The 19,989-nt window shown below is 44.0% G+C and overlaps 1 protein-coding gene across 1 annotated transcript in view; it reads right to left on the minus strand.

The window, feature by feature from the left end:
* Positions 1–6,271: 6,271 nt before the first annotated feature.
* PLCXD2 (phosphatidylinositol specific phospholipase C X domain containing 2) overlaps positions 6,272–19,989 on the minus strand; it is a 44,096-nt gene continuing 30,378 nt past the window's right edge. The window contains exons 2-4 of the mRNA XM_024735419.1: positions 19,232–19,692; positions 13,671–13,912; positions 6,272–6,486 (exon numbers count right to left, since the gene is read on the minus strand). Of these exons, the coding sequence (XP_024591187.1) occupies positions 6,327–6,486; positions 13,671–13,912; positions 19,232–19,692 (863 nt within the window). The 3' untranslated portion in view covers positions 6,272–6,326. The remainder of the gene's footprint in view (positions 6,487–13,670; positions 13,913–19,231; positions 19,693–19,989) is intronic.

Here is a 19,989-nt window from a genome sequence, read left to right on the forward strand (position 1 = left end):
GTAGGATCGAGCCTAAGCCTAGTACAAATAGCTGAAGTGCTGAGGGTGAAGCTTGGAAAAGCATGGGTGACAAGACTGTGAACATCTCATGCACAGCTCATTTTGGGAATCACAGGCCTGTGCAACTAATTCCAGTATGTGTGAGACAAAGCTAAGAGGGTCTTCATCCAATATACTATAATCAGGCTTTTTTTTTTTTTTTTTTTTTTTTTTGCAGTACGCGGGCCTCTCACTATTGTGGCCTCTCCAGTTGCAGAGCACAGGCTCCAGACGCGCAGGCTCAGTGGCCCAGCCGTGGCTTATGGGCCTAGCCACTCCGCTGCATGTGGGATCTTCCTGGACCGGGGCACGAACCCGTGTCCCCTGCATCGGCAGGCAGACTCTCAACCACTGCACCACCAGGGGAGCCCAATCAGGTATTTTATTGACGTTGAGTCTGTAACTTTTTAAAACAAAATTAGAAATGGGCCAATAATAAAATTTGCATACCAACAAAGGAAAAGTGCCTGCCAAAGTTTTATATTTATTATTAGGTTTAAGCCTATTTAGGTAGTTCAAATCAAATACAAGAAAAGATATCATGTCATCATATCTACTAAACTTTTTTCACAGTTAAAATGAGGTAATCTGGCTTTACAATGTTTTAGGTTGAATTAAGCAGTTTAATCCAGGTTACCAGAAAGATGGAGAGAGATATATTTGAACAATTATTTCCTAGGGAGCAAAAAAGCCATGTGAAATGCATATGAAGAAGATAATTATGCCACAAAATACATTTCAGAGTATCGAGCGGCATATATGTAACATTTTCATTCTAACCTTAAAAATTGGTATAATGTATTATTTTTGTACTTAGCAAACAGCATGCATTGTCATATAAAACAAGCATAAAGAACAAAATATAATATCTAACAGAGCATTTATCAGATTCACATTATCATCTGAATTGACCAAGATTCACTTTCACTTTGACAATCTCTGTACCTTCTAATCGGTGAGGTTAATTATTACAGTTGGCATATACATAATACAAATAATGCATACATGATCTGCATGTAATACTTATTACCATCAGGGTGGAAATTAGTAAGTGTAATAGCAGTAAGGTACCACTGTTTCTAGAATATGTTCTAAGATTTATCATATTGATACGATAGATTTATGACTGAAGTGTTATTAGTGCTCTAACCTAATAACAAATGTAAAACTGCAAATGTACAAAGCTACGGAAGGCTTATTTGACTTTTCAAAATGCTGTGCTTCTCGCTGGGCTCAGAGTTTGTAAGCAAGCCCCAACTATTTGAATGAAGTACTGGCCCCAGGTCTGGGGTCCAATCAGGTAAAGTTCTATTGATGGGGTACGAGTAGGGGCGCAGAATAATGCCTTTGAGGAGAGTAAGGTGCAAAAACCACTGTGGTAAGAGTGCATTTGCACATCATTGAATGTATGTGCTTTTTATTGTAAGTTTTGCCAGCATCCTGGGATTAACAGTAATGAGCAGCTGGTCAAGGGTGACCAGGAGACAAGAGGAGGCAGTGGTATATTCCATGACGGAGATGAGAGCGAAAGATATGGAAAATGCCTCTAGACTATTGATGGGGGGTACTCAGTAGACTGTGGGATTGGATTCCCAGTGAAGGGGAGGAAAATATTTTATCCAAACTATGAGGCTTAGAAACAAGTTTGAAAAGTCCTAAGAACAAGTTTTGTTGGAGAAAAGACTAGAACACTATATCCACGGCAGGATAGAGAGAGTTATCTTAGGATACTTTTAGTGTCTAAGACTGTGCTAACAACATCAATAGCATTTTGTACACCATTCCCCTGGTTTAGGGCCAATTCAGTGATGCCAGTGCCATTAGTGTCATTATTTCTAGTAGGACTCTGGGGAAGCCAGAGGATAAGGGGACAGTGGAGCTCTCGGAGCAGTAAAGAACTGTTCACTATCATTTGGAATTAAGGGTAAAGTTTCCAGCTAATTCACTTATCACCCAATCAGTTCACTCCTGTGTGTTCCAAGGCAACATTTGAGCTGACACAGCTCTGGTAGCAGATACTAGGAAGCAGTTTGAGGCAGAGGGGCGAGATAGATGTACAGGGAAGTTGGCGGAATTTAGGGGGACAGCCACGTTCTATGCCATACAAAATAAACTTCCTGTCGGTTTGGACGTTTAATGTTTTCAGTTTCTATTTATTTCCTTTTGGCATAACGTGACTATTTAGCATGTATTTGGGAAAGCTCACCTCCCTAGCTCAGATATTGCTTCCAGCCCTACTCATCTCATTTGACGGGTCACTAAAGGTGCCACTGGTGGACAAGTCTGTCGTCCTAAGCCACTCTCTTGATAAATGAGCCAAGTAGCATTTCTCTACACATCTCACACAAGGAAGACTACTGCCCCTGTACACGCTCTGCGCACAGGCATTTAACCTAATTATTAGGGACCTGATGTTTTGCGGGAGCTAGTTGAGTGTGGTTTGCAAAACAGCAGACAGCATTTTTATTCCAGATGAAAGACCCAAGGCAGATTTAGCCCAGGATCGCTTCTCTGCTCTGCAAGGGGAGGGGGGGGGTCTCATGGCTGTGCCCCCATCATTAGCCCGTTCCATCTCCCAGAACCTATCAGCAAAAGTCTGCAATTAGCCAATGAAGGCCATTACAAAAACTTCATCTGTGGCATGAACTAATTCTGTAAGATGGCCTAAATTTGCATCGTGCTTTTGCTTCCTAAGAAGCAAAAGTTTCGTCTCAGGCTTAATCTCTTCTGTTTCTCCACCTTTAGTTGAGCACTAAGCCCCCTAGCTGGATTGTATGTAATAATAATGTCTCTGTGGGCAGCACTTCAGAATAAATGAAAGTAGAAAATCCTGACCCACCACGAAATGCGTTTAATTCCGGAATGCTCCACTACATTGTCTTATTGAACAGAAAGATAAACTTTTTTTTTTTTTTGCGGTACGTGGGCCTCTCACTGTCATGGCCTCTCCCGTTGCAGAGCACAGGCTCTGGACGCGCAGGCTCAGCGGCCATGGCTCACGGGCCCAGCCGCTCCGTGGCATGTGGGATCTTCCCGGACCGGGGCACGAACCCGTGTCCCCTGCATCGGCAGGCGGACTCTCAACCACTGCGCCACCAGGGAAGCCCCTAGAAAGATAAACTTTTTGATGTGAATATAAGGTCATGTTAGAAGAAGTAGGATTCTTAAGGGTGATCAGTACCTGGGCTCAGATCTTGTGTTTTTGTTTGCGTTTATATAAAATCCTGGGTTTGGGCTGTGGCTTAACTGTTCTCAAGAATGCAGGGATCCGGACTCAGTACTAAGGAAAATAATTACACTTAACTACTATAGAGTCTCATACAGCAAATATGTAATATTTTTGGCCTAACCCTTTTAGATCTGCCATTAATTTAAAGTTTAATCTTCAATAATTTATCATTCCCTTCCATCAATTCCATCTTGACCTCTTTCTCCAATCCTAAGAATATCTTCTGTACCCACGAAACCACGGTGGTACCTCTAAAAGGCTCGAAGTTCAAGCCTTTAAACACTGCTCTACTCTAACTGCAACCTGTGACTGTCCCCTTTGCCACGAAGCCATGGAGGTGTGGCCATGTGGGAAGTGGTCCTGGGAGCCCAAGAAAAACTCAGTCTACATTTCAGAATGAACGTGGCCCCAAATCCTGTGAAACTAAAGTCCTCTTTTGCTCAATCAAGTAGCTTTTTCGCTGATCTTGAAGTTCATTCTGAGCAAATATGATAGCCTTGTTTGATCCGAAAAATCCCAAGACCTTGTGAGAATAAGCGATGTGATCAGGTCACAGTTTTTTATTGTTGGCAGTTGCAGAATGAGTCATAGACCTAAAGTGTCTCTTCCCTCAGTCCCATCACTGAGTCTCCTGCTTGGCCTGAGGTCAAGGAGCAGAACACACACATCCTTTACAACATATTAAGCAACTTGGTCTTGGGGCAGAAATTCTGCCAATTCAGGGGTGTTTACCAAGGGTGAACTGTAAATAATCCTCCTCCTATCTCCCAGAACTCCTGTGCAGAAATTCAGAATGCAGCCCAGGCTGGCAACCCAAAGCAGCAGGAAGGAGTGAGCGCCTGGCCCTTCCACAAGAAGCAAGACTCCATGCGTGCGACCTTGGTATGGTTTTCTGTGCTTTTTCGTCATGAACACCGAGGTGCACTTAAATGTTACAACCCAACTGAAGTGCAACTATATATTTTAACACTAAAGGAGAAAATCAAGTAAACATTTCACTGAACAGTCAGCAGCCCTTGGGTGTCACTGGCATCCTGTGTAGATACCTGTCAACACACCTGGCCTCATAGCACCAAGCGCCTGGGCAAAGCTAAGGCTCAAATAAAACAGAGCAGAATAATTCTCCTCTTGCCTCCATATCTCTTTGCCAAGTAACAAAGGGCCTAAAGAAGGGAAATGATCTAGTCCCTAGCAATTGACCAAGTATTAAAATCAAGACCAAAATGATATAATGACAACACAAACGAAACCCTGAGGGTAGGCTAGGGAATTTCAGAGCTTGTCACTGCAGTTTAATATCAGAATCGAAGGAAAATTAAGGAAGTGAGGGTACTCACTTTCTCACTCCTTTCCAGAGAAGGCCCTAAAAAAACTGACAATAAAATCCCAGAACAATCTCTGGAGAGGGATTCAAATGCAAGAGAAGGAACGGTTAAACCAGAGGCCTTTGCGTTGTGACGTCCTCGGCTGGGGCTTAAATTACTTTAAGCAATGTAAAGGCTGGAAGACCAAGTGTCGGGGGTGTGCATGTGCTCTTAGCAGCTCAGCTAGGACACCCCCATGGCAGGCAACATGCAAAATCCAGCCACGAACATCGGAGCATAGGTGTGGGAAGCTGCTGGGAGGTGGTCCAACCATCTGTATAAAGGCACACAGCCGTCTGGGATTCCGTGTTATCTTTCAGCCTTAAGGATCCAGAAGACGACACTTCCTTAGGGATTCTCAGAGAGTTCTGAGGAGCACTGAAGTACACACACTCCCATGGCCAGTGTTCTTTCTAGCACCTTCCTTTTCATCCCTCTTCTAGAGGGTTTTCCTTAAAAACCGAGAGCTCTTCATGACCCATTTCATCTTCTGTTCCAGTGCACGGCTTGGTAGTGGCTTCTCAGGTCTGGACCACACCCACACACGAACACCGTCCCCAGCGTGATGGGCTGGGGTGGGGGGCAGGACATCTACAGCATCTATAGTAGAGTCAGAGGTCACTCATGGTCCTGAGATGTGTGGTCCTGTGGAGGGGAGGAGGACCGTGGCAGCATCTGGCCTGGGTGAGAAAAGTTCAGGAAGCTCCTTTGTGAGTGCTCTTGAGGTAAGAAGCACTGAAGATATTTAACCTATAAATAAATAAAAGAATAAATAAATAAATAAAACACAAGAGGGCTCTTTATAGATAAGCACCTCTTATCGATAATAATAAAAAAGTCCCCTCTTGAGTTTCAAAGCCCTCCTTCACTGGTGATTAGTAGGCTCAAAACAACCTGCAGAAAGTAGAACAATCAAGACACAAACTGGAAGTGTTCCAACACTGTGTATTTCTCACGGGGTGACACACCATCATCCTAAATGTCCCCGAGGTAGTCTTGTTTTCAAGGAGTTACAGAACAGCTCCAAACCCACTTGTTTCTGATACTGAGGACAATACGCACAGTTTATCTAAAGAATGAAGATGACCAATTACCAGCACAAGCACTGCAAGATGGCTTGTGGCTGAAATACCTTGGTGATAAATACGTCCTACTCTTGGGGAAGAAGTGGTGACGTTTAACACGCTTAGAGAAAACTGGTGCATGGCCTTTCTCCCCTCAGAGCCCCAGGCTGGTGATAGAGTCACCGCACAGGGCAGTCCACACCTGCCATGAGCCATCCTTTGGATCAGGAATGCCCTTCTGCTTCAGCCTTATCTCTGCCTCAAACACAACATCCCAGAAGACAACAGGGAACTGGGCCAATTAGGGGACACTCAATACCCCAGTGGAACCTGGAAACCCCACTTCCATATTACATTCAACATCATATGCCATTGGGGAGATGCTGACCTTGATCACATGAAACAAGCTTTCTTCCCTCGGACTTAAGTTTTTACAAAGTCTCATTTGGGAAAAATGCAATTAAAAGCCCTGTAGTTTAATCCAAATGGCCCTGTGAGGAGGGGAAAAAAAAAATATCCCCTCCTCTGACTCCCTTCACCATCACTGCCCAGGGGCCAACTTAACAAGAAACCCTTCAGAACTCTAGCCTGGATCAACAACTTCAATATTAAGTTAAATAACAAGTTAAATCAGCATTTAGCCAAAGCTCTATCCTCCTGTAGGAGGTCATTCAATTCAATGACAGCTGTGGCAAAGTCCACCAGGTCCACGAAGTCAGACGTGATGATGTTGACACCCAGGGCTCCAGGCTTCTGAGTCTTCACCCAGTCCAGGATGGCAGGAAGATTCCTACACAGGAGAGTGTTGGGGCAAGAGAGAACAGAGAGTAGCGTTTAGAAACGGGAAAGAAAACATTTCTGTTAATGTAACAAAAGCGTGTCAACAGAGGCATAAGCTCATGGTGTCATAAAGGGACACCAAATTTGTCCCTTTAAGCTTAAATCTTTTTCAGGGACAGAGTGATGTCTAGTCCATTAGAGAACTGTACTTTTAGGGTTTCTGTGCTGGAAGAAGAAATTCTTCGCCTCAATCGCCAAAGACATACCATGTCAACGGGACCTTGAAAAACTATCAAGAGGCTCATCATTGGCAAGTTCTTTAATTTTTTTGTAGCACGAAATTTTATCATGAAACTTTTCAAACATATCGCAACACTGAAAGAAATTTACAGCAAGCATATCCACCATCTAGATTCTACCACTAACATTTTACTATACTTGCTTACCATATATCTGTGCATCAATCCAGCTTACATTTTTGACAAATTCCAACTGCAAACATCTATACACATTCCCCTCAGTATCTCAGCATGCAGATCTAGGGTTCAGTATTTGTTTTCAACCTGTTTCCCTTTTGACGTGATGTGTATACCCAGTAAAATGCACAAATCTTAAGTGAACACTGGTTGAGTTTTGACAAATGTATATATGTAACCCATACCCATCTCAAGGTATAGAACATTACCAGCACCCCAGAAGGTTCTGCATTCACCTTTCCCATCGATCCCTGCCCCCATTCTTCCAGAGGCAATAATTATACTGTTGTTGTTGCTGTTGTTGTTGTTTCTAAAAAAACACAGATTAAATTTGCCTGGTCTAGAATTACACATAAGCCATGCAATATGCATTCTTGTGTGTGAGGCTCTTTCACTCAGCATTATGGTTTTGAAATCCATCCATGTTGTTGCATGCATCAGCAATTTGTTCTCTTTTTTAGTCATTGGATAGTATTCCATTGTATGAATATACTGTAATTTATCCATTTTCCTATTGATGGATAAATGGACTGTTTCCAGTTTTTGGATATTATGAATAGAGCTGTTACGGTCATCCTTATACAAGTCTTTTTTGTGGACATTTATTTTCATTTCTTTTGGGTAAGTACCAAAGAGTGAAGTTGTTTTATTATATGCTAGGTTTACATTTGGTTTTATAAGAAATTTCCAGACCTTTACCCAAAGAGGTCGTTCCATTGTACATTCCATGAACAAAGTATGCGAGTTCTGTTTGCTTCACATCCTCTCTTAAATTTGGTGCTATAAATCTTTTTAATTTTAGCTGTTCTAGTGGATGTGTAAAGTTATCTCACAGTGTTTTAGTTTGCATTTTTCTGATCACTAATGATGTTGGGCAGTTTGTCATGTACTTATTGGTCATTTGTGTATCTTCTTTGGGAAGCATCTGCTCAGTTCTTTTACCCATTCTCTCTTTTGCTCTTTTTCTTTTAATTGTTGAGTTGTAGATGTTATATATATATTCTGGATACTAGCCTTTTGTCAGATATGCTTTTTGAATATTTTATCCCCACCTGTAGCTTGCCTATTAATTTTCTCAATGGCATACTTTGGTGAGCTGAATTCCTTAATTTTGATGGAGTCTAATTTATCTTTTCTTTTCTTTTATGGTTTCTGTGACCTGTCTAAGAAATTTTGCCTACTCCCAAGTCACAAGATACTTTCCTGTTTTATAATTTTAGCCTTTATGTTTAGATCTAAGATCCATCTCAAGTTAATTTTTACATATGGTGTGAAGCAGGGGCCAAGGTTCACTTTTGCCATATGGATATACAGTGATTCCAGCAGCACGTGTGACTTCTTATTGGACCAATGCTTGCTCAGTTGTCTTACAAATGCAATCTGTCAGTCTCATGTTATAATTTCTATGTGAAAGCCAGAATGTTATCCAAAGAAGCTCACAATTCAGAGATGTAAACAAAGGATGACAGTTTAATGAGATAGTTCCTATATTAGTAGTAAGTGTAAAATACCATGGGTGGTATAGAGGAGGGAGTAATGAAGTACTCAGTTTTGCATCATGGTAACAATAGCTCACTAAATACTTGTGACATTGAGGATGCTATAAGGAAGACACAAACCAGGGCTTATGTTTTGGTTAAGAGACTGGAGGTTTCTTTTAGGAAGGATTTTCTCTGGGTAAAAACTGAAAATAAGCTAAGTTTATTTCTTAATGGCCCCTTTCTCTTCTTTTGGTAACACTGTCCTTGGTTTTCATCTTCTCCCCGCCTTGTGCCTCTGAAGCTGTCTTCCCTCCTCTGAGTGTACATTCAACTTCTCAGTCTCTCTCTAGGCAACCCTGTCAAGGTCTTGAAGCATTTTGTCCTTCTCCACTTTCTTTTCCTTTTACCGTGACAGCTGTAATCAGTCCTGGGTCTCTTCCCTCGCTCAGCAGACTCTGTGATCAGCCATGGGCTAAAACACATCTCACAAATTGATTTGCATTTTTATATTCATAGCTGATTATGACTTAATAAGCCAACATCACAGGGGTACTTCCATTCTTAACTGGGACTCCTGACAATTTAGTGGTACCCTTGATTTGACCATAACCTATTCAGTTTCTCTGTGCCTCAGTCTCTCCCCCTGTAAAATGGGGATAATAATAAAACTTCATATAGATTTGGGGGAATTAAATAAAGTAATATGTGTAAAGTACTTAGAAGAGGGCCTGGGATATAATAAGTACTCTGTAAGTGTTGGGGACCAGAGAAGGAATCATAAATGGTAGAGATTTGGGGGTGGGGGTAAGGAAACTTCCTAATGTGGTCACATCCTGCTGCTTAGGTGACAAAATGTGTCCTGAGAGGGAAGGGTCACAAAGGCAGTCATCCCTTGGAGACAGAGACCTGGAACACAGTGGCCCACACGAAGGCCACGGCAGCCCTGAGCCTGATGCATTTCAGCCTTCTTTTAAAAAATCCGCTTGTCCATGTTTAAGTATGAAATTCTGGCACCACCTTCTGGTCATCAGGGGGAAATGAGAATGAAAGGTTTGGTCAAGCCAGCCCGTGGAGGATCCCTGGAGGCCTGGAGGCCGAGCAGAGGGAAAGGCCAGCACCTGCGGTCTCCTCTCCGTGACAAAGAGCTCTGTGTCAGCTTCGGGTTCTCGTGTCAGCCTTCCCCAGGGCAAGGATCAAATAACCAGGATTGCGCACAAGGATAGAATAACCAGGAAATGCAGAACCCACTGAGCAGGGGCCGCTCTATTCTCTTAACTCTTGGCCTTCACCAAGACATCTTTACCAAGATTTCTTTACCAAGAGATCAGTGCAGACGGCTGAGTCAGATACTGCCGTGGGGCCGTGAGGCACTGAATCCCGAGGGCTGCAGAGTAGCAGCTCAGAAACTTCTCCCTGGCTTAGAGGCCCACTGAGAGCAGGGCTGGTCCAGTGCAGGGACGGGCATGGCATGCCTGTCCTGTGCCAGGCACTGTGGGAGACGCTTTCTTGTTAAGACTCCACAATCTTGTGCGGTTTTATTAACCCCACTTATCTGGTAAGAAAAACCACAGCTCAGAGACCTCAGGAAATTTGTCAAAGGTAGTCTGGGTTTTTTGTGTGTGTTTTTTTAAAGAAGATGTTGGGGGTAGGAGTTTATTAATTAATTAATTTTTGGCTGTGTTGGGTCTTCGTTTCTGTGCGAGGGCTTTCTCTAGTTGCGTCAAACGGGGGTCTTCATCGCGGTGTGCGGGCCTCTCACTATCACGGCCTCTCTTGTTGCAGAGCACAGGCTCCAGACGCGCAGGCTCAGTAGTTGTGGCTCAGGGGCCTAGCTGCTCCGCGGCATGTGGGATCCTCCCAGACCAGGGCTCGAACCTGTGTCCCCTGCATTGGCAGGCGGACTCCCAACCACTGCGCCAACAGGGAAGCCCAACTTTACCAGCTCTTTAAAGGCCCTATCTCCAGATATAGCCATGTTCTGAGGTACTGGAGATTAGGACTTCAACATGTGAAATTCCAGGGAACACAATTCAGTCCGAAACAGGAACCAAGTCAGGCTTCAACCTTGGGCCTCTGGTTTCAGTCTGTGTCCCCTTCTGCGGCCCCATGCCGCTGTGCCCTCAGGCTTAGGCAAAATTTGCTTTCATTTGATTTCAGTGGGAGTGCAAGGTTTCTAAGAATCTAGGGAAAACTACCTTAGAAATTCAGTCAGAATGGCTATGTTTTACCCCTGCACCACAGCAGGTAGGCGCACCACAGCAGGTAGGCACCACACAGGGGACACCCCCTGTGCCCCGAGCTCTGGGCCCTCGGGACATCACCTGCACAAGGTCACTCCTTCAAGACTGGGGAGGTAGTTGGCACAGAGAGTCATGCAAAAGAGGAGACAGAGAAATATGTTCCAAACGAAAGACCAAGACAGAACCTCACAAGAAGATCTTTATGAAATGGAGATAAGAATGGATATATTTTTCATGGCTTCAAGCAAACAAAATCTCAAGTCCAAAGTTGACCTAAGAGTTAGCGGGAAGTGGGGGGTTAACTGCCTGCTGAGAAAACCACCACTACATTTACAGGAAAATATACCTTGTCTTTTCCTCTCGGTTAAGCTGATAACTGGTGCCCAGGCCCAGTTTGACAGCACCCCGTGTGCCTTACGACAGACCTTCTGGGTGTTGGCTCTCAGGGAAGGCCCGTGACAACTGCTTCTCCCATATGCTTGAGAAATGAAATATTTCCTGCCATGTCAATAAACAAAGGATGTCACAGTCATCAATGACTATACCCCTCAAATGTGAGCCGAGGAAACTCAGGGCTCAAAAGAATACCTGCCATCTAGCAGCCGTCGGACTGCAGCCACTCCCTGCGGTGAGCTCTGAGGAAACTCAGGATGTGTCAGGATACTGGCCCCAGATGGCTGAGGTGCATAGCAAAGGAATGATTTCAGTGAGCCAAGACTCTTGCATCTTCCGTACATAGAAGAGCGCTAAATTCCTTAACTTGAGATGTCTGGTTTTCTTTAATTAGCAATAATCTTCTGACGTTCCCGACTACCTGCCCTTTGTTGCAAAACTCCTATGTATCCTGGCTTCCCCCCTCGCCTCGTTGGAGCAGCTTCTCAGAGTTATCTGAAACGCTGTCTCCTGGGCTTCAGTCCTCATTCTGCCCCCAATAAAACTTAACTCGCAGCTCTCACGCTGTGCATATATATTTTTTTAAGTCAACACGCTCGTTCCATAGCCCAGGGGAAATAACAGTCACATGTCGTGCTGGTGTTTGGGAACAAACTTGACCAAAGCAGCTGATGTGGTGGCCTAGGAATCCTAATGCATCTCGGTAATATTCTTGTGACCAGCAGGCGGTGAGATGCCCCCGTATCCTTCCAATCTCCCAGACGTGTGCTTGCAGCCAGCAGGTTAAGGCTCTGGCGTGCTAGGACGCTGGGACTTTGGGCGCGTGCGCCATCGTCACCTCTCAGTGGAAGAGCCTTGTGCTTCATCTGCAGCCAGATTAAAGATGCAGGAGCTCACGAGTATGAAAAGCATTGTGACTTTGTGGGTTCAGAATTGTAGCCAGTAAGAGCTGACCGGATTCAGGTGCTAGTGAGACAATCACAGACCAGTGGAGCAGAAAGGAACAGGGCACTGAAATGTGCGACATACAAGCCAGTGCTTGGATGCTGAAAGGGGCAATGGTCCAACAATCAGAAGTCCACGGATGGGATGTAATACTGACTCTTACCAGCTTTGGGGGTCTGGGTCACTTAACCTCATTGGGCCCATCTGAAGTGGGGACAATAACATGCTTTAGACAACGTGCCCTCCTGGAGGCTGGCTTACTTTAAGAACCTAATGAAATCATCTGCAAGAGGGTGCTCTATATTCAGAATACACTATACAGATATAACACATCCTTATTTTTAAAGACTTCCTCTTCCTTACAAGTACAGCTCTCTGCACAGACTTTATTATAGTGATTTTCTCAGTGTTACATAGAAATTTACATGTTTATTTTCCCCGATAGAATGTACGTCTGTGGGGGCAATGACTAGATTATTCATCTTGTGTCTTTGGACCTAGCTCCTGTTCATCGCTGCATAAATAAATAATGTTAATCTACAAATTTACCAAAGGCATGAGGAAATGGTATGGATATATGAGCATGTACTATAAAAAGGAAAGTTCATGATTCTGGTCTTGGTTTATGAAACTCTCTTTCCCAAGTTAAGCACAGGTAATTCAGTGAAGACTTAGTAGAGCCACGCAGAAAGAGGTTTCTGGTTCTGTTCATGGCCAGCACAATCAGAAGCTCTCAGTTCGTCATCCAAACTCCTGCCAGGTGAACACCTGTTATCAGAAGTCATATCCAAACTACCCAAATAGACAGGGACACGTTTTTTGATGAACCTTTCATTATCTGAACTCTGGTGCTCAGCACCTGGAACTCGGGAACCAAAGTGATTCTCGTAAATATCCCTTGTTATCCAAACATACTGGTTTCCTCAGCTTGGATTGTGAGGGATGCCCTATTAGCCAAATGTATTTATAACATTCCCTTTATACACAGGCATAGGCATACACACATACATGTACATATACACAAGCCATCCTTTTTCTTGACAACCCCTATCATTGACTGGTGCCCAGGATAACGAACATCATCTAACGCAACGTTTCTGGAGCTTCTCCTGCCTAATTGTACAGTCAGGATCAGTTCTGCTCCGAGGAAATATCTGAAGCTGTGGCATGGTAGGTGGCATCCTGAGCTGCTTCTTAGGACTCACTGTCACTAAGGAAGGGAGAAAGGACACCCTAAATCCTGGGAGGGTCATCTCTGAATCCCTACTGCCTGGCACAGCAGTCTCATTTAATGCTTCTTAAGAGAGTGAGAGCTTGGGCCAGCTTCGAGGGCAGGGGCAGGAACACGATGGCACCTCCAGCCAGACGTGAACGGACTGCTGGTGGCCGAAAGTGCTTTGTCTCCATATTGAAATTTAGAGGGTATTTATGTTATAATACGTACATTTTAACAGAGTGTTTAGAGATCCTTTGGCCACGGTTAATGCAAGACACCTCAAGTACACAACTTTTTCAAATATAGGGTTTTTTGGGTTTTGTTTTGTTATTTTAAATCTTCAAAGTATATGGTTTTACTGCTGTTTGCTGTTTATTCAGAAGAGAATCAAGATAAAAACATTTTTTTTAACCCTCACTTGTGAAAAGGAAGCAAATTCTTACCTATGGACCAGCGTGTTCTTGAGGCCGCCAACCAAGCCCCGGGCGATGGTCTTCACTCTGGGCGTGAGGATCGCTTGAGACACATGGAAAGATCCGTGGGGAGAGCGCTCACTCAGCGTGGTCTCCAAGAAGAGGATGAGCTTGTGCACACTTGTGGTATTTGCCCAGGGCGCTGGGATCTTCTTTCCAGGCCATAGGAAGGGGTATTGCTTGTAGAAGGGACAGTGATAGAAGATGAGAACCTGAAACGTTCAGAACGAATAAAGGAGGGCAGTTCATGAACAAGCTGAGTGTTAACTCCTCGGCTTTGCACTGATGGATTGCTAGGAGGAAAGGCGCACAAATACAAACATACGTGGAAATTCAAAAATTTTTATATACATATTTTTTTAGAAAAATTAATAAGCAAAGATTTAAGCACTTGCTATATGCCTGACTTGAAGTTTTTAACGTTTTGGGGGTCATGAACACCTTTGGAAGTATGGTAAACTCCTGAACCCCTTCTCAGATTATTTTAAATGAATGTCTAAAATAACTATTTTACAAAGAAAATCAATGAGATGGAAATGCAGCTATCAATATAATAATTAAATCTGTGATAAATAAATTAATGTATGCACTTCATAATAAACTCATGAAATAAAAATATTTTGTTTTAAGTCTAATAAGTTCCATAATTTTGAGTAAATGATGAGTATACACAATATTTCAAGATATCTGCACTAAATGAATATCTGTGGTTTCTGTGGGGACAAAGTCATACGAGTTGCCAACACTGCCGACACTGCCGACACTGCCATGGGTGACTGCTCACACATAATCAGTGGTTATACTGATATTCAGTTAGAGGTTAAAAGCCAGTATGTAGTGCTTTTCCCATCCAAATTCACAGACTTCTTAAATTCTACCCTAACCCACTCCCCTTGGGAACCTCTGGACCCCAGGTGGAGAACCTCAGCGGTTAGTCCTGTCTATAAGTTATGACTCCTATGCTCACGAAATTGACCCTTAGCTCTTGGGTTGAGATCAATACACTGAACTGAATTTGGGAGGATGTAGGTTTTCAGTTGCGCGTGCTGACTCTGAATGAAACTGCCCTTCCTGGGAGAGGGAGGGAGTGAGCTACGTGAGGCAGGGAAGACTTCGAGTACCGGATGGGTCTCCAGTGGGACCTCTCAGGATGGTGGTGATTTTGCAAATAATTAGCAAGCCACATCCACGGTATTAATTAGTTTCTGAAGGCAGCAGAGAGACAGGGAATTGCTATTTCGATTGTCCCAATTCAGAGCTCTGATGCTTAGGTTTCCAGAAGTACTACGCTTTTTCTCCTCCCGGGTACCAGCGATTCTTCCCTGGAGGAATGTCCATTGTGTGTATTTACACTCCCTGGACCGCAATCCTCGAATAGCTGGCCTGACAGCATAATTCTCCTGGCACCCAAGGGCAAGAGCTCTGAATGTGTGTCTTGTTTCCGGGGAGCGTTTAGCCTAACTGCTCCTGAAGGCCTAGAGCTAGGGAGCATCAGGCTCAAAGCACTGCACAGGCTGGTTCTTGCTGCTTTTCATGGCTTTGAGTAATGTCTGACTGCCTGCTAATGATGTTGGTGGTAAACACACGGGTTAATGAGGTTAATCGCAGGCTCGTCGTAAGCAGGTTGCCTGGGAGATTGGGGAAGATTTCCCGCTGGTGTTGTAACTGGCTAGTTTGGAAGGCTGGGGTCTCCAGCATCTTTAAGTGTGAAAAGCTGAGCTGTGAGATGGACTGTGGGAGAGGCGGGAGGCTGTGTGATCCTTCGACAGGGCCTGTCAGACCATTTCCCACGCTGCCTGGCCCCTGAGCAGAGGGTCAGGGGATGAAAGGAAAGCGCTGTTCTTCACTCAGTCTTGGAGAACGAGCAAAAAGGACACATTCTACAAAAGGGGCTTTATGGCTTTCCTCAAGAGCCTTCTCAAGTAATCTGATCCTAAAGGTTATAGGGGCAATTTCTGTTTACGGTAGGAGCTTGGCTTAGCAAACCAGTCCTCATTCTACAGAATTCTGGGGGGCAGTAAGTCTTGCCCAGGGCCTGTGTTTTGCATCTGACTCCCGACCTCGCTCTGCTGTATTTTCTGTCTGAGATATTCTTCCCTCCAGCTCAGCAATTCATATGCAGGTTTTCTCTTGAGACTCAGATTTAAAATCTCATTTCCTTTAAGAATTATTCTTTAATTGACCTCTTCTTATTTTGATCATTCTTTTACAGGGGCCCCTGGGATGCAGATTTATACTATGTACTATTTTTCAATTGATGGATTACAAAACCCTTTTTTTCATACAGCACATTTGAGGCAGTTTTGCCTGGTAATTGTATGTATCAGTTATCTTATATTTTACTAGTGGCACATATTCTTACCTTCTCATTAAGATTCTAAATACTGCCAAGTTGTAGATGAAATCTTCCAATTCACTGTACCCTCAAAACTCATAACCACTAATATACCAATACATACCTGTGAGCTGTGATATAACTGCATATTGAGTAAATGAAATGTGACTGAATGGTAGTACACTTTTTTCTATCAAACTGTAGTAATAAAATACTCTGGGGGTTACATGCAAGGCAGCTCATTACATAATGAATATTTAAAGTTTAACCACCAATATGGCACTGCCCCAGCAGGGGGCAGATGATTGAGGGCTCTGTTGGAGATCTCTTTAGCTTTTAAGAAGAGGTTTAGCAGGGAAACCTCTGGGAAAGGAAGGGGAGCAGGGAAATCCTGGAATTCAAATTGATGACATGCTCCCTTTTTCTGACACATCATCACAGTCTCTTTCCTTCATAATTTTAGGGGTATTGGTTGTTGAATGACACAGATTAGCCCATACTTAAAAACTATAACAGATCTTTACTGTTCTGCTAGAAATTCACTGTCCACATGATTCATTATTCCTGAAATTACCTGTTTCTCTTGCAAATTTCTAAATGATTTAGTATGCAATGTGGCAGCCCATCCAGAATATTATCTGTGCATAAAATTACAAAACTATAACAGATACCTGTTTATAAATTTAGCTGGACTCAAATTTAACCTTACCCGAATCCTCGTATTCAAAAGCCCTCTCACGGAAGATCCGTGTTCCCTGTCTCCCATTCTGCTAACCCTCTGAGACCTTCTGATAATAGGGCTCTTGAATAAGGAGAAAGTGTTTTTATTAGCATCCTCTAGGACACTAGTTGTGAAAATCACCAAGATGTGTGAACAGCCTTGGGAGAGCATTGAAGGATGTGGGAACTCGTAGAGCCCAACAGCCTGTGACTGAGTCCTGGCCCTTGTGGCTCACTGACAATGTTCTCTTGGGCAAGGTGCTTAATTACTCCCTGCCTCAGTTTTCTCATCTGTAAAATGAGGATAATAATGACAGCCTATGTCATAGTGTTGTTGAGAGGATTAAATGAGTTAATCCCTGTACTTAGTACATTGTAAAGGCTCAATAAATGTGTTATTGCTCTTGTTACTAGTATTATTTAGCATTGTAAGAGAGAGATTTCACTGGGGAAAAATCTGTCCAAATTTTTTTTTTTTTTTGCGGTACGCGGGCCTCTCACTGTCGTGGCCTCTCCCGTTGCGGAGCACAGGCTCCGGACGCGCAGGCTCAGCGGCCATGGCTCACGGGCCCAGCCGCTCCGCGGCATGTGGGATCTTCCCGGACCGGGGCACGAACCCGTGTCCCCTGCATCGGCAGGCGGACTCCCAACCACTGCGCCACCAGGGAAGCCCAAATCTCTCCAAATTTGACTTGCGAGTCTGAATAGATATAAACTTAGGTTTAGGGGAGAGGTGTGATAAATATTTGACAAAATATCACTTACAAAAGTTTTAGTGAAGAAAAATAGCTTAGATAAAACTTAACAGATACTAAGAGTTAACTCATTAGTCTTCGTAGATTCAAAGACCTTTAGCACTTTCACGGGTGTGCAAAACCACCTGGTGTTTCCCTGGTTGTTTCCTGGTGTTTACTCAGGCTGAGCCTGGGAGTCATCCTGGAATCCTCACATCCCAACAGTTAGGAAACGCTATTAGGTCTAACTTCTGGTGGATTCCAAATCTGACCACTTCCCACTACTCTCCTCACTGGTTTCTGTACTTCCCTTCTGTCTTTCCAGGGCTCTTCCTAGTAACCAGAGGGATACCATCAAAACTTAAGTCAGGCCACAACACCCTGTGCTCAGAACCCTCCCAGAACCTTCCTCACTCAGAGTAAAAGCCAAGTCCTTTCAGTGCCTTCAAGGGCTCCCTGATCAACCATTATCTCTCTGACCGCGTCCACTGCTCTGCTCTCCAGTCCCGTGGCCCCTGCTTTTCCTCAACCATGTCAGGGACCCTCCTGCTTTGGGGCTCTGCTCTGACTGGTTCCTCTGCTGGGGAAGCTCTTCCTCCAATAGATTCACTCCCTCAAATGTCATCTTTTCAATGAGGGCTACCCTGATCAACACATTTAAAACTGTGACCAACCCTCCAACCCATAGATCCCTGGTTCCCCCTTACTGTGCCTGGCTTTCTTTTTCCGTTGCTTATTACTTTCTAACATTCTCTATAATGTATTTATCATGTTTATTATCTATGATCTATCTCCGTCCACCTGCATGAAATCTCCATTAGGGCAAGGATCTTTGTTTTATTTACTGATTTATCCCAAGTGCTTAGAATGGAGCTCGGCACATACTTAGTGTTCACCATACATTTGCAAAGGAATAATCTTTCATTGCTTTCTAATTAAAAGCTCTTCCCTCAGTTCAAAAATCACTGCCTCTTTCAGATGCTTTGGTTAATGCATCTATGAGTAAGGGAGCAACTGTGAATGTAAGGTACTTTTTTGCTTTTTCTTTTTTAAAGAGAGTCTAAATTGGAGCCTGACCATTCCTGAAGCTCTCCTCTCTCACTATCCACCATCCTCTGGGACCAGAACAGAATATATCTGAGGCCCGCGCTCCTTTTCCTGAGTCTGTCCTTCCTGGGTCTGGGTTTGGGGCTCTTCTCAACTTAGGGATGTTCCTCTGGCCTTGATCCCTTTGCGGGTTCTTCCTTCCTTAACTGTCTTCCCCGCTGACCCAAACTCTGTGGAGACGGCCTTTCAAAATGTTAACTAACACCTCTGAGACGAATCACCTCACGTGCCTTTGTCAGCTAATGCAATCAAACAATATTTGGCAGGGATTATCTGATATTGAGTTGAAGACAGGATGGGACAGATGAAATCTAAGGAGAACTAGGAGTGTGAAAACAGATACAATGGGACACAGAAAAATGGTAATGGCCAACTGGTCCTATTTCACAACTCTGCCTTGGGCTGGTTCTGGCCAGGCCATTGCCAAACAAGTTAATCCCAGTTCAGCTGTGCCCAGGGGAGCCCTTGGAGCCGTCTTAGAGCCCATGAACTGGTGTGCAGATCTTTATCATCCCAAACAATCTATGCCTTCTGACCCAAGAGCCCTGGAGTGAGCTGCCTTAGAGCTGGTGACACAGAAAAAGCAGAAAGAGTTCCGTTGTTGCCCTTGGAAGCTAATCTCTGTTCCCTCCTACCTGGCACTTCTTCTCCCACAGCGTCTGAAGCGTCATACTCTCCACACTGCAGGCTGAGCACAGCTTGTTCCCAAAGGCCTCCTGGATCCGGAGAATCAGGCGTTTGTGATGGGCCTCGTCCATGGCATAGAAGTGGTTGAAATCCAGGAAGACAATCTCTTGGGGGTGCTGTGTGAGGAATGAGTCAATCTCCATCAGCCCATCCCAGACCCTGATGCCAAAAAGCCCGTGAATGAAGTAGATTTCCTGGTCGGCATCCCCTGGCTTGGAAGACACGCGCAGGTCGAAGTAGCGGATCCCAGCATCCAGCTGTTCTCGGAATGTCAGGTTCTGAGTCACAGACCATTTCTTCATGAGCTTCTTTACCAAGGAGATCCTGGCGAGGCGTTTGATAGCTGGGGTTTGGTCAGGCCCCACTGGGGACTTTTCGTCTACCCAGTAACTGAATGAATCATGGGAGCCTATATGAAGCAATAAATGTGAGGAGAGGGGTTGAGACTGGAGCTGGGACAGATAATCCAATTGATAAGAAAACAACAACAAAAATTTAGAACCAAGCACACATGCAGAATATTGTGAACAAATACTTGCAAAAATTTTCAAGCTTGCTAGGGATGAAATAAACACAAATAAGAGTAACATAGTCTTACTAGCAGCTGTCAAGCCTGCGGTAAAACTATAATTTCATACATTGCTGGTATAAGGTATTGATTAATTAATAAATACCTTTTTTTTTTTTTTTTTTTTGGGGTACGGGG

Source organism: Neophocaena asiaeorientalis, unplaced genomic scaffold (genome assembly GCF_003031525.2).
Source record: "Neophocaena asiaeorientalis asiaeorientalis breed wild unplaced genomic scaffold, Neophocaena_asiaeorientalis_V1.1 scaffold136, whole genome shotgun sequence".
NCBI classification, from domain to species: Eukaryota; Metazoa; Chordata; class Mammalia; order Artiodactyla; family Phocoenidae; genus Neophocaena; species Neophocaena asiaeorientalis.